Source organism: Pleuronectes platessa, chromosome 3, assembly GCF_947347685.1.
Source record: "Pleuronectes platessa chromosome 3, fPlePla1.1, whole genome shotgun sequence".
NCBI lineage: Eukaryota > Metazoa > Chordata > Actinopteri > Pleuronectiformes > Pleuronectidae > Pleuronectes > Pleuronectes platessa.
This window is the reverse complement of record NC_070628.1, coordinates 1,082,390-1,096,984: the sequence shown is the minus strand read 5'-3', so window position 1 is coordinate 1,096,984 and position 14,595 is coordinate 1,082,390. Positions and strand designations below refer to the sequence as shown.

Here is a 14,595-nt window from a genome sequence, read left to right as displayed (position 1 = left end):
GTGTCCTCAGAGTAAGTGAGACAGTGTGTGTCCTCAGAGATAGTGTGTGTCCTCAGAGACAGTGAGACATTGTGTGTCCTCAGAGTCAGTGCATCAGTGTGTGTCCTCAGAGTCAGTGCATCAGTGTGTGTCCTCAGAGTCAGTGTGTGTACTCAGAGACAGTGTGTGTACTCAGAGACAGTGTGTGTCCTCAAAGTCAGTGTGTGTCCTCAAAGTCAGTAAGACAGTGTGTGTCCTCAGAGACAGTGAGACAGTGTGTGTCCTCAGAGACAGTGGGACAGTGTGTGTCCTCAGAGACAGTGAGACAGTGTGTGTCTTCTTGTCTTCCACTCGTCTTGTTAGTAAACAACAGATTCAGATCTCGTGGCCTCGAGTTATTTGTCTCGTTCACACGTTATTATGTCGTGGTCACGTAATATATTTTGACCAGATGCCACCAGGGGGCGCTGTAACTTACACAAGCTGGACCACAGCTGACAGCCTCACACGAGGGACAGAGACGGTGTCGTCTTCATCTGATCTGAGACAGTTTGTCCTCTCACTTCATCAGTGAAGAACTGATCAGGTGGATCTTTGTCACAGCTCTGAGATCAGTGGGACTGAAGCCTCTCCTCATCACATGGTAACCAGGAGCTCTTTATACAGAGCAGAACCTCTGCTGAGGTCCATCTGTCTCCTCTGGTCCCAGTTTGTCAGAAGCAGATGTTCATCAACACACAGTGAAACATGGCTTCACCTGTAACAGCAGTAAATCCACCTCTCAGGTGTCCACTCTGCACTTTGACATGCAGAGGACACACACTGAGCTCTTAGCGTGTTCATTCCAACACGTGAACATGAAGCAGAGAGGAAGCTGCTCCACCTCTGAACAGGACTGAAGTCCCTGCTGCTCTTTCTACTGGATGAGCTGCATCACTGACTCACAGCTGATGAAGTGAGTCTCTGTGACACTGATGTCTTCTTCTCTCAACAGGTGGAAGTGGTATTAGTGGAGGAGAGTGTGAAGAGGACGGTGTGAAGAGGACAGTGTGAAGAGGACAGTGTGTGTGGACGGAGGCTGAGCTGTGTCCTGAGGATCCAGAGGCTGAAGCAGCAGCAGCTTGTGTGTAGTCTCCAATCTACACAACCCCTAATCTGCATGTGTTTGTGAGATGAAGCCGGAGCACCTGGAGAAAACACGGGGAGAACATGCAGACTCCACACAGGAAGACCCCATCTGAACCGGATTCAAACCAGCAACCTTCCTGCCCCGATTGTGTTTATTCACATGAAGAATGTGTTTATTGAAATGACACAACACAAGCAGAATATATAAACCCTCTATAAAGAGTCACATACAGTGTGTTTAAGTTTGTCTTTATTATTGTCCACCTTTGTCCCTCAGTGTGTCTCCATGTGTGTAGAACCACATTCTGTGTATATGTTTGTTTATGATCTTAAAGTTCCTGGATTCACGTCACAAATTGATTTAGTTCAACACAAAGTTAAACACATTGAAATCACTTTGAGTTTAAAATCAGAGTTTTGTCTTTGACACAAAAGATCAAAACTCTGGACTTAAAAATGCGACGTTTTCATTTCTGCATCAGGTGCAGAGCGGTGGTGGCTTTTCTACTTTTGACCCACAGGTGGCGCTGCAGTATAACAGCAGCACATCCCAGTCAAAGCCTTTATATTCAGTCTATGAGTCAAACACATGGATCATTTCCTCTGTGACAAACCAGATGTAACGAGAAGAAAAACATCTCAGAGAGAAAAGTTCTGTTTCTACTTGTCTCTGCTTTAATGCTCAATAAACATCCTTCCACCGACTTCACTGGAATCATGACTCAGCTTTTCTTTCCTCTTCAAACAAACTGGTGGAAACATCTCGTCCTTGGTGCAGGTAAAAGAACAAAGTCACCAGTTTGACATAATGGAAACCAGCAGAAGAAAAGTGACTGAGACATTTACAGAATGAAGAAGAGTCGATGAAGAGCAGAGCATCTTTAAGTCTCTGAGGAAACTGTTTCATAAACATTTTACCATATTTAATAGAAAACTGACCCGAGGAGAGGTCATCATGTGACTTTGTGATGATCCTCAACACACGTGTGTCAGTATAACATGTGGCTGTGACGCCATGTTCATGAACACGCTGCTCTAACATCTGTCCAGCAGATGTTGAAGCTCTGAGGTCCACTTCCTCTGCAGCAGAGTGAGACCATCATCTCTTCATGGAGCTGTGCACCAGGCTGGTGTCACGTGACCAAACACAAAGTGTGAACAACACGTCATCAAAGGATCCGTTAGATTCCATCAAACACGTTTATGGATAAACTTTATACTTATAAGGAAAAGCTTGTGCTCGTTATGAAATTCTTCTTTATCAATTGATTTCATTCATTCACCAAACAGTCAGTGATCACTAGCGGTCCGTCCACACATCTGTCCACGCAGAACGGGGTGGGTTCCAGAGACACCCACAGAAACAGGCTTAACCTTCCCCCCCCCCACCACCTGTTCATTACTATGCCCCCCCCCCCACTCTGCTCTTCTCCTCTTACCCGCTCCCTTCTTCTTGTTCTCTCTCTGACAGTCGCCACTCGTTCCAGTTCTCTCTTTGTTATCCTGCCTTTTTTTCTTCCTACCCAATCTCTCCCTCTTCTTCTCGTATTTTTGCGTTACCTTGTTTATTTATGATTCATGCTTTTATTAATTTTAATGAAAATAACAATAGATTGAAAAATCACGAGCAATTAGTTTTTTATTTTAAGGTTTTTGTGTAACTTTATTTTTTCATCAGTGTAAAAATGAAAATACTGGAGTATCTAACCTGCTGCAGTAGCTTGGTGAATGTGTAGGGGGCAGTATAACCACCGAGCTGCTCAGGAGCTGCACATTGTTTTACACAGAAGAAAAACGTAAACAGGAAGTAGATTCTCTGTAAAAACCAACGAGCGAGAATCAACGTCATCAAACTCATAGATATATATAAAGAATTAATTAAAAAGTACATGTTCCACTACCAACACAATGTTATGGGTGAGCGAGCTGCCTGTGGCAAGATGGCCGCCATGTGTGGACGTTCGACTCCATTGGCCGAGACATCTAGTGTTTATATATATATCTATGATCAAACTGAGAAACTGCTGAATTAAAGTTAGATCAAAGGATTTCACCGCCGAGACTTTGATCTGTACGGAAACCGGTTTGTGACAAACTTCATTCCACATCTGAGGGGGGGTGTTTGTTTCCCTCACACGTCAGAAGGTGTGGGGTGCGCTTGTTTTGCAGACATGTCGGTGCAGGTGTGGTGTCTGTCGTTCCGCCAGCCGTACGCCGGTCTGATTCTGGACGGGGTGAAGACGCTGGAGAGCCGCTGGAGGCCCCTGCTGGCCCCGCTGGAGAACCAGACCCTGGCGGTCCACATCGCCCGGCGGGACTGGGAGGGGGACGAGTGGCGGGCGGTGCTTCGCGGCCCACTGGGGATGACCGAGGCTCAGATCCACGGGCTCCTGGAGTCCGGGGAGCGGTTCGGCCGCGGCGTGGTGGCAGGTGGGAACTGACCTGTGTTTTCTGTGGGGTTCCTGAAGGCATCACCTGTGGAAATACATCTCTTTCAGGATTGGTGGATGTGGGCGTGACCTCGGTGTGTCCCGCCTCCATGCTGGAGGAGGAGCTTCAGCACCTGGAGAGGTCGGCCCTTCTGGTTGGTCTGCAGGAGAAACACGTGACTCACCTGTCCAACCCTCGCTGGCTGAAAGAGCCCCTGAGCTCCCGAGGAGGTCGCGACCCCTGGACTGTGGAGATCCCCACGGAGCTTCTGCCATGAGGACACGTGATGCACACAGGGCCGGTGTCTCCTGGGATCAGATCTCACTTCCTGACCTACATGCAGATTAACACGCGTGTCCTGTGTTAAAGACCAGTCTGGGTTTACAGACGTGTGCGTGTGTGGGAGCATGTGAATGAAAGTATTGATCTCTATCTTGTGATCAGTTTTGATATTGTGATTCTTAGGACGTCAGCTGAGAGGACGTCCTTCACATGTGGACCAGGAGGGATTTGAAAGGACTCTGTTAGAGGATGTGGACTCATGTGGTCTGGTGGGATCAGATCTGATCTGATTGGTTCACACCTGAACATTCGTTTTCCTCAGAGAAAAGAATCCTTATTTTTCATGTTGCGCCACCTGCAGGTCAAACTGGACACTTCAGGCTTCAGCTCCTCCTCCTGTCGTCCAGACTCAATAAAGTGAAGTACACTAATATATCATGCTAATGTAACAGTCAACATCTTGTATTGTTAACGATGAAAATCTTCACTGAGGGAATAAAACCATGAGAAACAAAATGGTTTCTTCAATAAAACAAAGGTTCGGATCCAAAGATGATGAATGATGTCAGAATGAGTCTAGGGGGCGGTGCTTATACAGAGTTAGTTTTACATGAATGGAGTTAACGTACTGGTTGAACCTCCCGTGGAACTGGTTCTTCATGAAGTTAGTCCTGTAGTCAGCTCGTAACTTTGATTCTAGTTCAGGCTCCAGAAAGTCAAAGTACACGTTAAGTAAATGTTTGTAAAGAAGTTTCTGTCGTTTCACATCGTTCTTCTCTCTCTGATGTTTGTTCAAGTGTTTCTGATCAGTTTGGTTTGAATCAGTTATTAAATGATATAAAAACAGGCCGAGACGTCAGATGAGAATTACTACTGCACAGTGTACTGACTGTTAAAGACTCCATCACTACAAGATGGAAGCGTTATTAAATAATGTGCACCGTCCCTTTGGATTCAAAGTAGATCATATTTCAGAGACAGGTCATCGTGGTGAACACCAACCACACACATGGTTGGTGGGACTGTGGCAAGATGATGACATCATTTACCGGGACCTGAAGGCGTAGTTCTCATAGTCGTGGTAATATCGTCTTCCAGGGTGGTAATAGGTCAGCTGTGGGCCAATCAGGTGACGGTTGAGGAAACGGGTGGAGCTTCTGACCACAATCCAAGACACACACAGACACACACAGAGACACACACACACACAGAAAGTCATCAGTATCAAGAGTAATTCATCGGTAACGCCTCCTTCAACATGCGTCACATGTCTTCACACCTGAGGTCAACCTGTGTCTCAGCAGGTGTGAATGTGATCAACTACACAAGTTCTACAAGTGTCAGTTCCCACCTGGACGCTCCGTAGCGAGGAGCTCTGACTGTAGGGTGGTGGTGGTGGTGGTGTGGGGGGGCGTAGGGATCATAGGTCATGGTTCCAGTTGAGGGAGGAGGGGGTGGGCGGGGGTGACCTGCCGGCTGGAAGCGAGGGGGCAGGCTGGATGGGGCGGGGCCTCCGTATAAAGGGGCGGGAGCTATCATGAGCTCGGCCCCCTTCATTCCACTGCTGCCCCGAGACTTCCTGAAGTAACGGTGACGATGATGACGCTGACCACGAGAGTCCAAGTCTGCACGAGGCCATAGGGTCAGGGGGGGGGGGGTTGCAAGAGGTCAGAGGTCATAGAATAACCTAAGCTTACCCAGATCTCCTTTTCTAGTTGGAGCAGCAACATTCCAGGCAGGAACTGGATTCACTGGTTTCAGATCCGTCAGAGGAACCAGGTGTCTAAGACAGAGACACATCACAACCATCTGACGTCTGCTGGTCTGGAGTCAGCTTCACACCTGATGCTTGGTTCAGATCAATGTGGAAGAGTCGTCAGATTAAATGTTTCATTACTTCTCTCCCAGCTCCTCGATGAACACGGTGACGGCTGACGAGTGGGTTCCTACTTCCTGGATGAAGGCGTTGTAGTATTTCCCCTTTGGCTCCAGACGCACCTGAAACAACACACACACACACAATCTGGTGACAACATGATTTCACAGACTTGATGCTAATGACACATGAAGCTTCATTTCATCACAGTGTGTGTGTGTGTGCTGTCACCTGACACTTGTCTCCCAGGAAGTACTGCCTACCAGCGAACACCATATAATCCGTCTTCTGCATCTCTGTCAGTCACACAGCGCAGTAATCTGATTACTACAGCATCATTCAGGCGGATGCAATCTGATTACTGAGATAATCAATTAGGATGTAGACGACCAATCAGCATAAGAGTGAGTCACATGATCACCTCCTCATAGGTCCACAGTATGAGTGTTGTTTTTATGTCTCAGCACCAGTGACACCTAGTGGCCTGAAGGGGCATGTTTTCATTTTGTTTCTTTAGTTCTTGAGAACTCGATAAGTTGGTTCAAACTGAATCGACTTAGGTGGTTAGAGGTCAAAGGTCAGTGACCTTAGACTACTGTCCCTGTTAACAAGTTATCTTAAGAACACCACAAGGTGATTTGTTCACACTTGGCACAAAGCGATTGTTGCCTCACACTAAGTCCACAGGATCTTTGTGTTATTTGTGTTGGAACCACAACTCTCCTGAGATGAGGTCGACTGAAGTGGCTGCAGCTGCTGCTTTGTAGCTGCTGTGGAAACCTACGTCATCTTGTGTGAGTGAAACACAGCATGAAGGATTTCACTGTATCCTCCAAGAGCTGCGTCTGAAGGTCACCTGCAGCTTCACGGAGGAGGAGCAGCCACCTGACCAGCCGCTCCCTCAGGGCGGAGCCACAACCTCCGCTGGGTAAGTTCCATCTCAACACTGATTGGCTTTCACCACATCGTGTCACAGGAACTATTCACTTGAGTTCTAATATTTCAATTCTAGCAGATGAAGCCAATGAAAGAAATTCCCGTCTTTTCATTGTCTTACTTTGAATCTAATATCACAGCGCTAAAAATCAGCTTCACCTTTAGTGAGAACTCACACACCAGCAGTGATGAGGTGCTACTGTCGAGTTGTGTATCTGTCGAGTTGTGTATCTGTCGAGGTTGTGTACTTGTTGCATCGGATGCGGTTCAGCAGCGGATCGTCTACTGCCTGCTCCACTATTATCTTACATAGAGTTTGCCCTGAGAAGGCAGGACTCATCTGTTAACATGGGAGCTGAAATGAAAACCCACCGTTCCGCTGTGCCACGGACATAACGGAGGAGCTGGTTCGATTCCTGTGGTCAAAGGTCACGATGATGTAATGAGACTAGAGCTGCTCTGAATCAAACCTTCTTCTTTACATGTATAAAAAGGTTGTCAGTGTATGATGTGTGTGTGTGTGTCTGTGTGTGTGTGTGTTACCTTTGCAGGTGTCCTGCCACACGTCAAACTCCAGGTTTCTGTACACGTCTCCGTCCAGAGACTTCATGACCTTATAAGGAAGAAAGAGTCTGGACGGAGGAGCATCTGCAGGAGACTGAAAAACAAAATCACCACAACAACCAAACACATCTGACACACACACACACAAACACAACACACACGCCAACTGACTCAGACGTTTTGACCCCCTGACCTTTGTGTCATCTGTCCCACTTCTGTGTCTCTCCTCAGTAGCTCCAACCGACTCCACTTCCTCCCTGCAGACGAAACAAACGCACCTGACTGTGACTGTATTACACAGGTGCAGCTTGTGTTCTGTATATTGTGTGTGTTTGTGTGTGTGTGTGTGTGTGTGTGTGTGTGTGTGTGTGTACCTTTGTCCTCGGTCCTCAGGTGTGTCGTAGCCGATATCAACATCACTACACATTGATGAGCTGTTCCTGTAGCAGCGACCTCCGACCCGGGAGGCCTCCATAGCCTGACAGAGCTCCACCTCCTCCACCCCAAACACCTGAGTGTAGAGCAGCTCGTACAGCACAGCTACACACAGACACACACACAGACACAGACATCAATCACACACACACACAGACATCAATCACACACACACTGAAGGTACAACCACTGATCAGCACTCACCCTGACACAGCGCGGCGGAGGCGGGGGAACTCCTGGTGTAAACGATGTCATAGTGACCATTGATGGAGCAGCACAGCATCACCTAGGCAACACAGATGATTGACAGTCAGCACCGGAACTTCAGAAACAGTCAAACTAATCGGACCAATCAGAGGACTGGAAAACCAAAGACATGTTCTACCCCCCTATTTTCTTCTTTAACTCAGTGATGGAGTAAGTCCTCCATCAGTTTCCATGTTACCCCCGTTTACACCAACTGAGGGTAACAACTGACTCCTCCCCCTGGAGCTGTTAGCTTTAGCTGACCCCGCCCTCCTGAAGCTGCTAGCTTGTTAGCTTTAGCAAAGAAGATGAAAGTGTCAAAAATAACTATGTTCTTAAATCACGAGGTGTTTCACTGCTGTTGTTTGCTTTTGACTCTCTTCTCTTTTCTTAGCAGGATTTAAGAATAGCATCATTAAACATAAACGGGGGCAGAGAAGCTAAGAAAAGAGCTGTCCTATCAGAAACAATAAAGCAGAAGAGGCTGGATGTAGTGTTTCTACAGGAAACACATGAGGACACTCTCAATGAGATCGACTGGGGCTGATGGTGGGGTGGACAACATGTCCTCAGCCATGGGACCAATATAAGAGCAGGAGTTACCATCCTCTTTTCTAGAAAAGCTAGTGTAAATATAATCTCTCACACAGAGATAATTCAAGGTGGAATCCTGGTTGTAAAAGCTGAAATACAAGATTTTAAATTCAGTTTTATTATATCTTCATATCTCATATCTATGCACCAAACCAAGGCTCTGAGCGGGAAAGAGTTTTTAAAGTTTTAAATGAAACACTTAGCGGCATTGATCAAAATGAATGTATTGTGTTGGGTGGAGATTGGAACTGCTGCACAGGTTTGAAGCTAGATAGGATGGGTGTGGAAACACATGTTCAGTCCTCCCAGCTTTTATCTGAGAGTATCATGAAAGCAGATCTGGTGGATGTGTGGAGGATGAAACATCCTTCAGCCCGGCAGTACACCTGGTGAAGGTGTTAGATGGAAGGATGAGTGCAGCAGGTTAGATAGGTTTTATCTTACTGCAGCTTTTACCAATCAGGTTCTTAACTGTCAGATCCTCCCTGTTGGTTTTACTGATCATCATCTAGTTTTAATGGAGTTTATTTTATCCTCAACAGTAAAACCAAAGTATTTTTGGCATTTTAACGTTAAATTATTGCATGATTTTACTTTCTGTGAACATTTTAAACTGTTTTGGGCTTTTTGGGGAAACAAGAAACAGGAGTTTTCCTCCCTCACCCGGTGTTGGGAAGTAGGAAAAGCCCAAATCAGAGTGTTCTGTCAGCAACACTCAGCCAACTCCACAGTTAAAATAAAAAGAGCCATTCAGACATTAGAGGAGGAAATCAGGAACCTGGAGGCTGACACACAAAACAACGGGCAGAATGCAGAACGGCTCAAAACTAAGGGACAGGACTTAAACTCTTTTTCACACGAGAGAGCCAAAGGAGCCTTGGTCAGAGCCCGATTCACTGAACTACACGATATGGACGCTCCGACCACCTTCTTCTTCAACTTAGAGAAGTCGGTGGCTCGGAGGAAAAGGTGGAAGCAAAGTTGTCTAAATGGAAATGGTTGCTACCTTATCTGTCCTGCAGGGGGAGAGTTCTGATGGTGAATAACTTGGTCTCCTCGTCTCTTTGGCACAGACTTATTGTGTTGGTGCCACCTCCTGGTCTGGTTAAGGATGTGCAGCGTCGTCTGGTGACTTTCTTCTGGTCTGGTCAGCACTGGCTGAGGGCAGCGGCCCTGTATCTCCCTGTGGCAGAGGGAGGTCAAGGTCTCATTGACCTTGTGTCTTTAACTGCGGCCTTCAGACTGCAGACGGTGCAGAAGTTACTGTGCGGCTGTGGTCTCTGCTGATTGGCTCCTGCTCGTCTGCTGCTCAGACAAGATGGCCGACTAGGGCTGGACAAACAGTTATTTCTGTTATCATCAACTGAAGCTGACCTGACCGGGCTGACTCCGTTCTACAGCTCGGTGGTGAACGCCTGGCAGACGCTGGAGGTCAAGCGGACTCCTGACCCCAGACCAGGGATATGGTTGTTTGAGGAGCTGCTGTTCTACAATGAGTTCCTGAGAACTGACACCTGTTCCTCTAAAACATTAAGGAATAAGTTTATTGAGGCGGGCATCATCAAACTGGGCCACCTCACAAAGGCCTCCATGGAAACACTCTGTGACGTCACCAACATCAGGTCCTCCAGAGTGCTGGAGAGGATTCAGGAGGAAGTGATGCAGTCCCTGTCTGTGCCACTGGGAGCGTTTGCTGAAGATCGTTCTCTAGCTGACCAATGGGATGATGACTGTGAGAACCTGTTTCCCCCCCAGAGTGGACTGCTTCTTTCCTTCAGAACCACAGTGCTGGGTAGTTTCAGCTCTTCTGGGAAGAAGCAGCTTTATGTATCTTTTTTAGGGTACCAGCCAATAAGGGTATGGGTGTATTATTGTACAAGTACAATAATAAAGTTCCCCTTCATGTAATATTGGTTTATGTAATTTGTAAATCCACCAATAAACCTGCAGAGCCACAAACAAATAGAATAGAATTTACACTCGTGTCAGTTTTATTTCTTGTTTTCATAGAAAGTAGTTTCTATGGTGGAATTCCAGTTACTCCAGTTTAGACTTGATGGGAAACCATGTTGTCTGCAGCCAGGTACTCTGGCTCTTTGCTGACACCTTGTGGTCAAACACTGGTACTGTTGGGATGCAAATCTCATCAGTTGTTGAAATACACAACGGTCAAATGATGCATCACAATGCAGCTGTATTTCTGTAGATCTATAAACCACACTGTGACTGGACTGTATGAATGTGAGCTGACGTGGCAGAGTTCTGCAGATGGAGTCACACATTCAGCTCCAACACCAAATATAACAACCTTCAACTCACAGGAGGAAACATGGGTTTGAGCTCAGGCTTCATTTGATGGAGTTGGGCCGTTTGGGAGTTTTCCACATTTTAACAAACTATTGACGGATCAGACCGACCTCAAGGAAACAAGTCTTCATCGTGTTCACATGATGAAGACGTTATTGACATACACCAAACACCAAACACATAACACATACACATATTGACATACACTAAACACATAATACATACTCACATTGATACAGCACATATATTCCTTAAACCATACTCATAGTCAACACTTTATATCACACATCCTAGCTCCCTGATTCAGTTCACACAGAGACAGTGAGTAGACCTTGGCCCACAATCTCTCTCCCAGACAACACACTAACGCAGCTGCACTGATACAGCAACATTATCACCTCTGGTAACCACGACAACGGAGTGCACGTACGACATCGTCATCACGCGTTATTCCAAGAGGATATAATCTATGTGCGCACTCTGTTTAAGCGTCTTTCTTCCTGTGCAGCCTCCTGCGTAGAACTAGAGACCCATGCATGTTCAATTGCTGGACACCGCGTTTTCCTGACCTGTGACCTCTGAATAAACTTGCTTAACTTCAACTTGAGAACGACGACTCCTCTCCTTTGATTTCCACCCGCAACAAATGGTAGCAGAGGATGGTTTCAGACGATTGAAAAGAGCGGAGTGGAAAAACAACCAGTCGGGGAGGAGGTCGTCTCTCGGACGGGAAAGAACCGCCCTGCGTGGCTTGTCTCTCCTCGGGAACCTGATCAAAACAGCGCTGTACTATTAAAAGGTAAGCAGAGCCTATTTAATTGAAATCTGCATATTGTCGTGATAGGAAATAAAACTAAATTTTTGATCAGTAGTACTGAGGGTGAGTACAAGTTGCCTATGCTAAATTTAGAATAGTAATTGCAAAGGTCTGAAAACGCTGTGTATTTAGCAATTGTGGTTTTATATTTAATAAAGAGATACCGGCAGCTTACACTGTAAAATATGACTAAATGAGTTGGTGTAAGAGTAGCCGAGAGAAAGAGATACCGGCAGCTTACACTGTAAAATATGTCTAAATGAGTTGGTGTAAGAGTAGCTGAGAAAAAAAAAAGGAGTTAAAATTCAGCCAGACCCATGTTGTAAAATAGCTCCACGACGGTGGTTGATGTGGGGGTTGGCGTGACGACACACACTGTAAAACAAAGCACCTTAACGGGTTTGTGTGTGGGACTATCGCTACGGATTTAACTCACAGGCCCTCCAAATCTCGCAAAAAAGGGAATGGAAGGGCCTAACAATTGGACTATCAAATATTATAATTAGAAAAAGTGACTGTGGGGGAGACTTCTGAGGAGCAGCCCTTTTGCGGTCTCTGCCCGTGTGTTAGCATTCCTACACACTGATAGCAAAGCGCACACACATCCCCTCTCACTGACGGAGCAACACACACACAATTTCATAGACTGACTGAGAAAAAAAAAAAAAAAAAAAATGGAGGATTTTGGGGAATATGTGACCGCACAAGTGAGAAATATGACCGCTCCTAAGGAGTGGAAGAGTAGGGAGGAAGTGTGGAGCAAGATTTTGATCGGGTGGCGGAATAAAGGGTGGATATTGCCAGGGAACATAGCCCCAACCCGGAAGGTGATTGGAAGTATGAGAGCCACACTGCTCTTAGCAGTGGACGAGGCGGAATCAGCAGAGAAAGCAGCTAAATGTACTCTGTTCACCAACCACCATGTTAAAACTAAAATGGCTAAATTGGAATTGGAGATAGGCTCACAGGCTCTGGATGTTTGCTTGCGGGTTGTGTTCGGTATGCCGAAATTCGGAGAAGGGACTGATGGCTTGGGAGTGAATGTCAAAACTCCCAGTGGGGACAAGGAGCAACTGCAGGAAACAGCCAACGCCCTTGCAGTGCCAACCCCGGCCGCTGTGCCATCCCTGTATCCCCAAATGCCCCCTCCTTACGGTGTCAACACAGGTGTAATACCTCTGTCTCCCCAGAAGAGGGAGACAAAGAGGGCTCCAACTGAACTTCCACCAAGTGCCTACACGATGGCGCCAGTGCGCGTAGTAGAGGGAGGAGTGCTTCATGGAGTCATGCAATTGACAGGAGGACAACTTACGGTGAAAGATGATTCACTTTCGGAGGTAACACAGATCCTTACAGGAACAGTAGAAACAGTTCAAGGTGAAATCAGACTGCTGAGAGAGGAAATGGCTGCACTGACTGCAGCGGGGACAACTGAAGGAGACCAAGAAGGAGGGCACGAGGGTCACAGAAGCAGAAGAGAGACACCATCGTGCTCCGCCAGTGGATCGGTGAAAATGCATCGCTCACCGTCACCAGATGGGGCTAAAGGAGGGCCGGCCTCTGCCCACGCATTTGAAGGGAGGATCAGAGAGAGGAGGTCCAGCCTTGGAGACCACACTCCATGGGGAAAGGGGTACACCTGGACAAGGTCAAAACAACATCCCTCCATGACACGCACCCTGCTGCCCTCAGAACGATGGGACCTGTCTAGCTCACTTAAAAAGGGGGCGCCGGTTCTCCATCACTCAGATGACGAGTGGGAGAAAGAAACACAAGATTGGGACAAGCACCAGTATAGGTCGGGCCACTTAGAAGAGGAAGGCGAAAAGGGGGAGGAAAAAGAGGGAGTCCACGTAATTAACGGCATCTTACATGGCAGTGCCACACCTATGAGGACGAGAGGGCATCATGAAAGGATGAGGGAGGCCCAGAAGAGGGAAGATGCAAGACAGGAGGAGAGGCCTGCATACTCGCTCCCCTTGAGACAGGCACCTGGACAGTCACCCGGCATGTGTGACTTCCACCCATGGGGATTTGCTGATATGACTGGCCTAATTGAAGGATTGCCCCCTCTCACGTCAGGAGCCACTCCCTGGATTGAGGCGTTTGAAACCCTCACCATGGGGAACAACCTGGCCGCTGGGGACCTCCGCCCGGTGTTAGCTCGCTGCACAGATCCACATCGTGCGGCTAAGCTGCTTCAGGAAGGAGGAATCACTGCATTGGTCCCCAACCATGCGTCCTTCAACCCCTACCGGAACCCCCTGTGGACCGCCCTGAGGCGCAAGTACCCAACCCCACTAAACAAAGGTGCTCTGAAGGCCTGTAAGTGGGATGGGAAGATGTCCCCTGCAGAGTTCATTAGACAAACACAGGCGGCCTGGAGGAAGGCCTACCTTGGACCCCATGACTCCTCCGACCTTACCATCTCCATGTGGAGAACAGCTACCATTCAAGGACTTCCACCATAAGTTCAGACTAAGCTGGAGGATTGCGTGGGCCTGGACGAAATGGTTGGAACTGAGTGGCAGGCTCAAGTCACTCACCACATGAACAAGCACACTGAAGCCCAAGACAAATATGATGATGAGATGAAAGTGCTGCAGAGAAGGCTCATGGTGGCTCAGGTCTCCGAACATGAAGGCACCAAGGCTGAGAGGAATACAGCAGCAGCTGCCAAAATAGTGAAACCTCCCACGGCTGAAGAAGTAGCGGACCTGGTGGTTAAGCAGATGACAGCGATACAGCCTCTCCCTACGCCTCAGCCACAGTTGCAGACTCCTCCCCTACATTATGGCTCACCACAACAGCCTCTCCCTACGTCTCAGCCCCTGATGCAGGTTCCTCCCCTCTACTATGGCCCACAACAACAGCAGCAGTATGGCCAGTATCAGCAACCACAAGGCCCGTATCAGCACCAACCCCAAGGAGGAAGAGGAGGTTGGGCACCAGGAGGAAGAGGAGGTTGGGCACCAAGAGGCAGAGGACGTGGCACAGGAAA

The 14,595-nt window shown here is 47.5% G+C and overlaps 2 protein-coding genes across 12 annotated transcripts in view; both read left to right on the top strand.

Moving 5' to 3' along the window:
* Nucleotides 1–14,595, top strand: part of LOC128431920 (NACHT, LRR and PYD domains-containing protein 12) — a 237,406-nt gene that overhangs the window by 129,549 nt on the left and 93,262 nt on the right. Inside the window, exon 11 of one of the 11 annotated variants that reach the window (XM_053417672.1) lies at nucleotides 974–1,811. The exons of the other annotated variants lie outside the window; for them this stretch is intronic. Within the exon in view, the coding sequence (XP_053273647.1) occupies nucleotides 974–989 (16 nt within the window). The 3' untranslated portion in view covers nucleotides 990–1,811. Of the gene's footprint in view, nucleotides 1–973; nucleotides 1,812–14,595 lie in introns of those variants that run through there. 11 annotated transcript variants of the gene reach the window in all.
* On the top strand, nucleotides 3,130–4,666 carry LOC128432157 (protein EOLA1). The gene is made up of 2 exons (XM_053417686.1): nucleotides 3,130–3,537; nucleotides 3,606–4,666. Exons 1-2 carry the CDS (start codon nucleotides 3,279–3,281, stop codon nucleotides 3,812–3,814), a joined length of 468 nt encoding a protein of 155 aa, XP_053273661.1. The 5' UTR covers nucleotides 3,130–3,278; the 3' UTR covers nucleotides 3,815–4,666.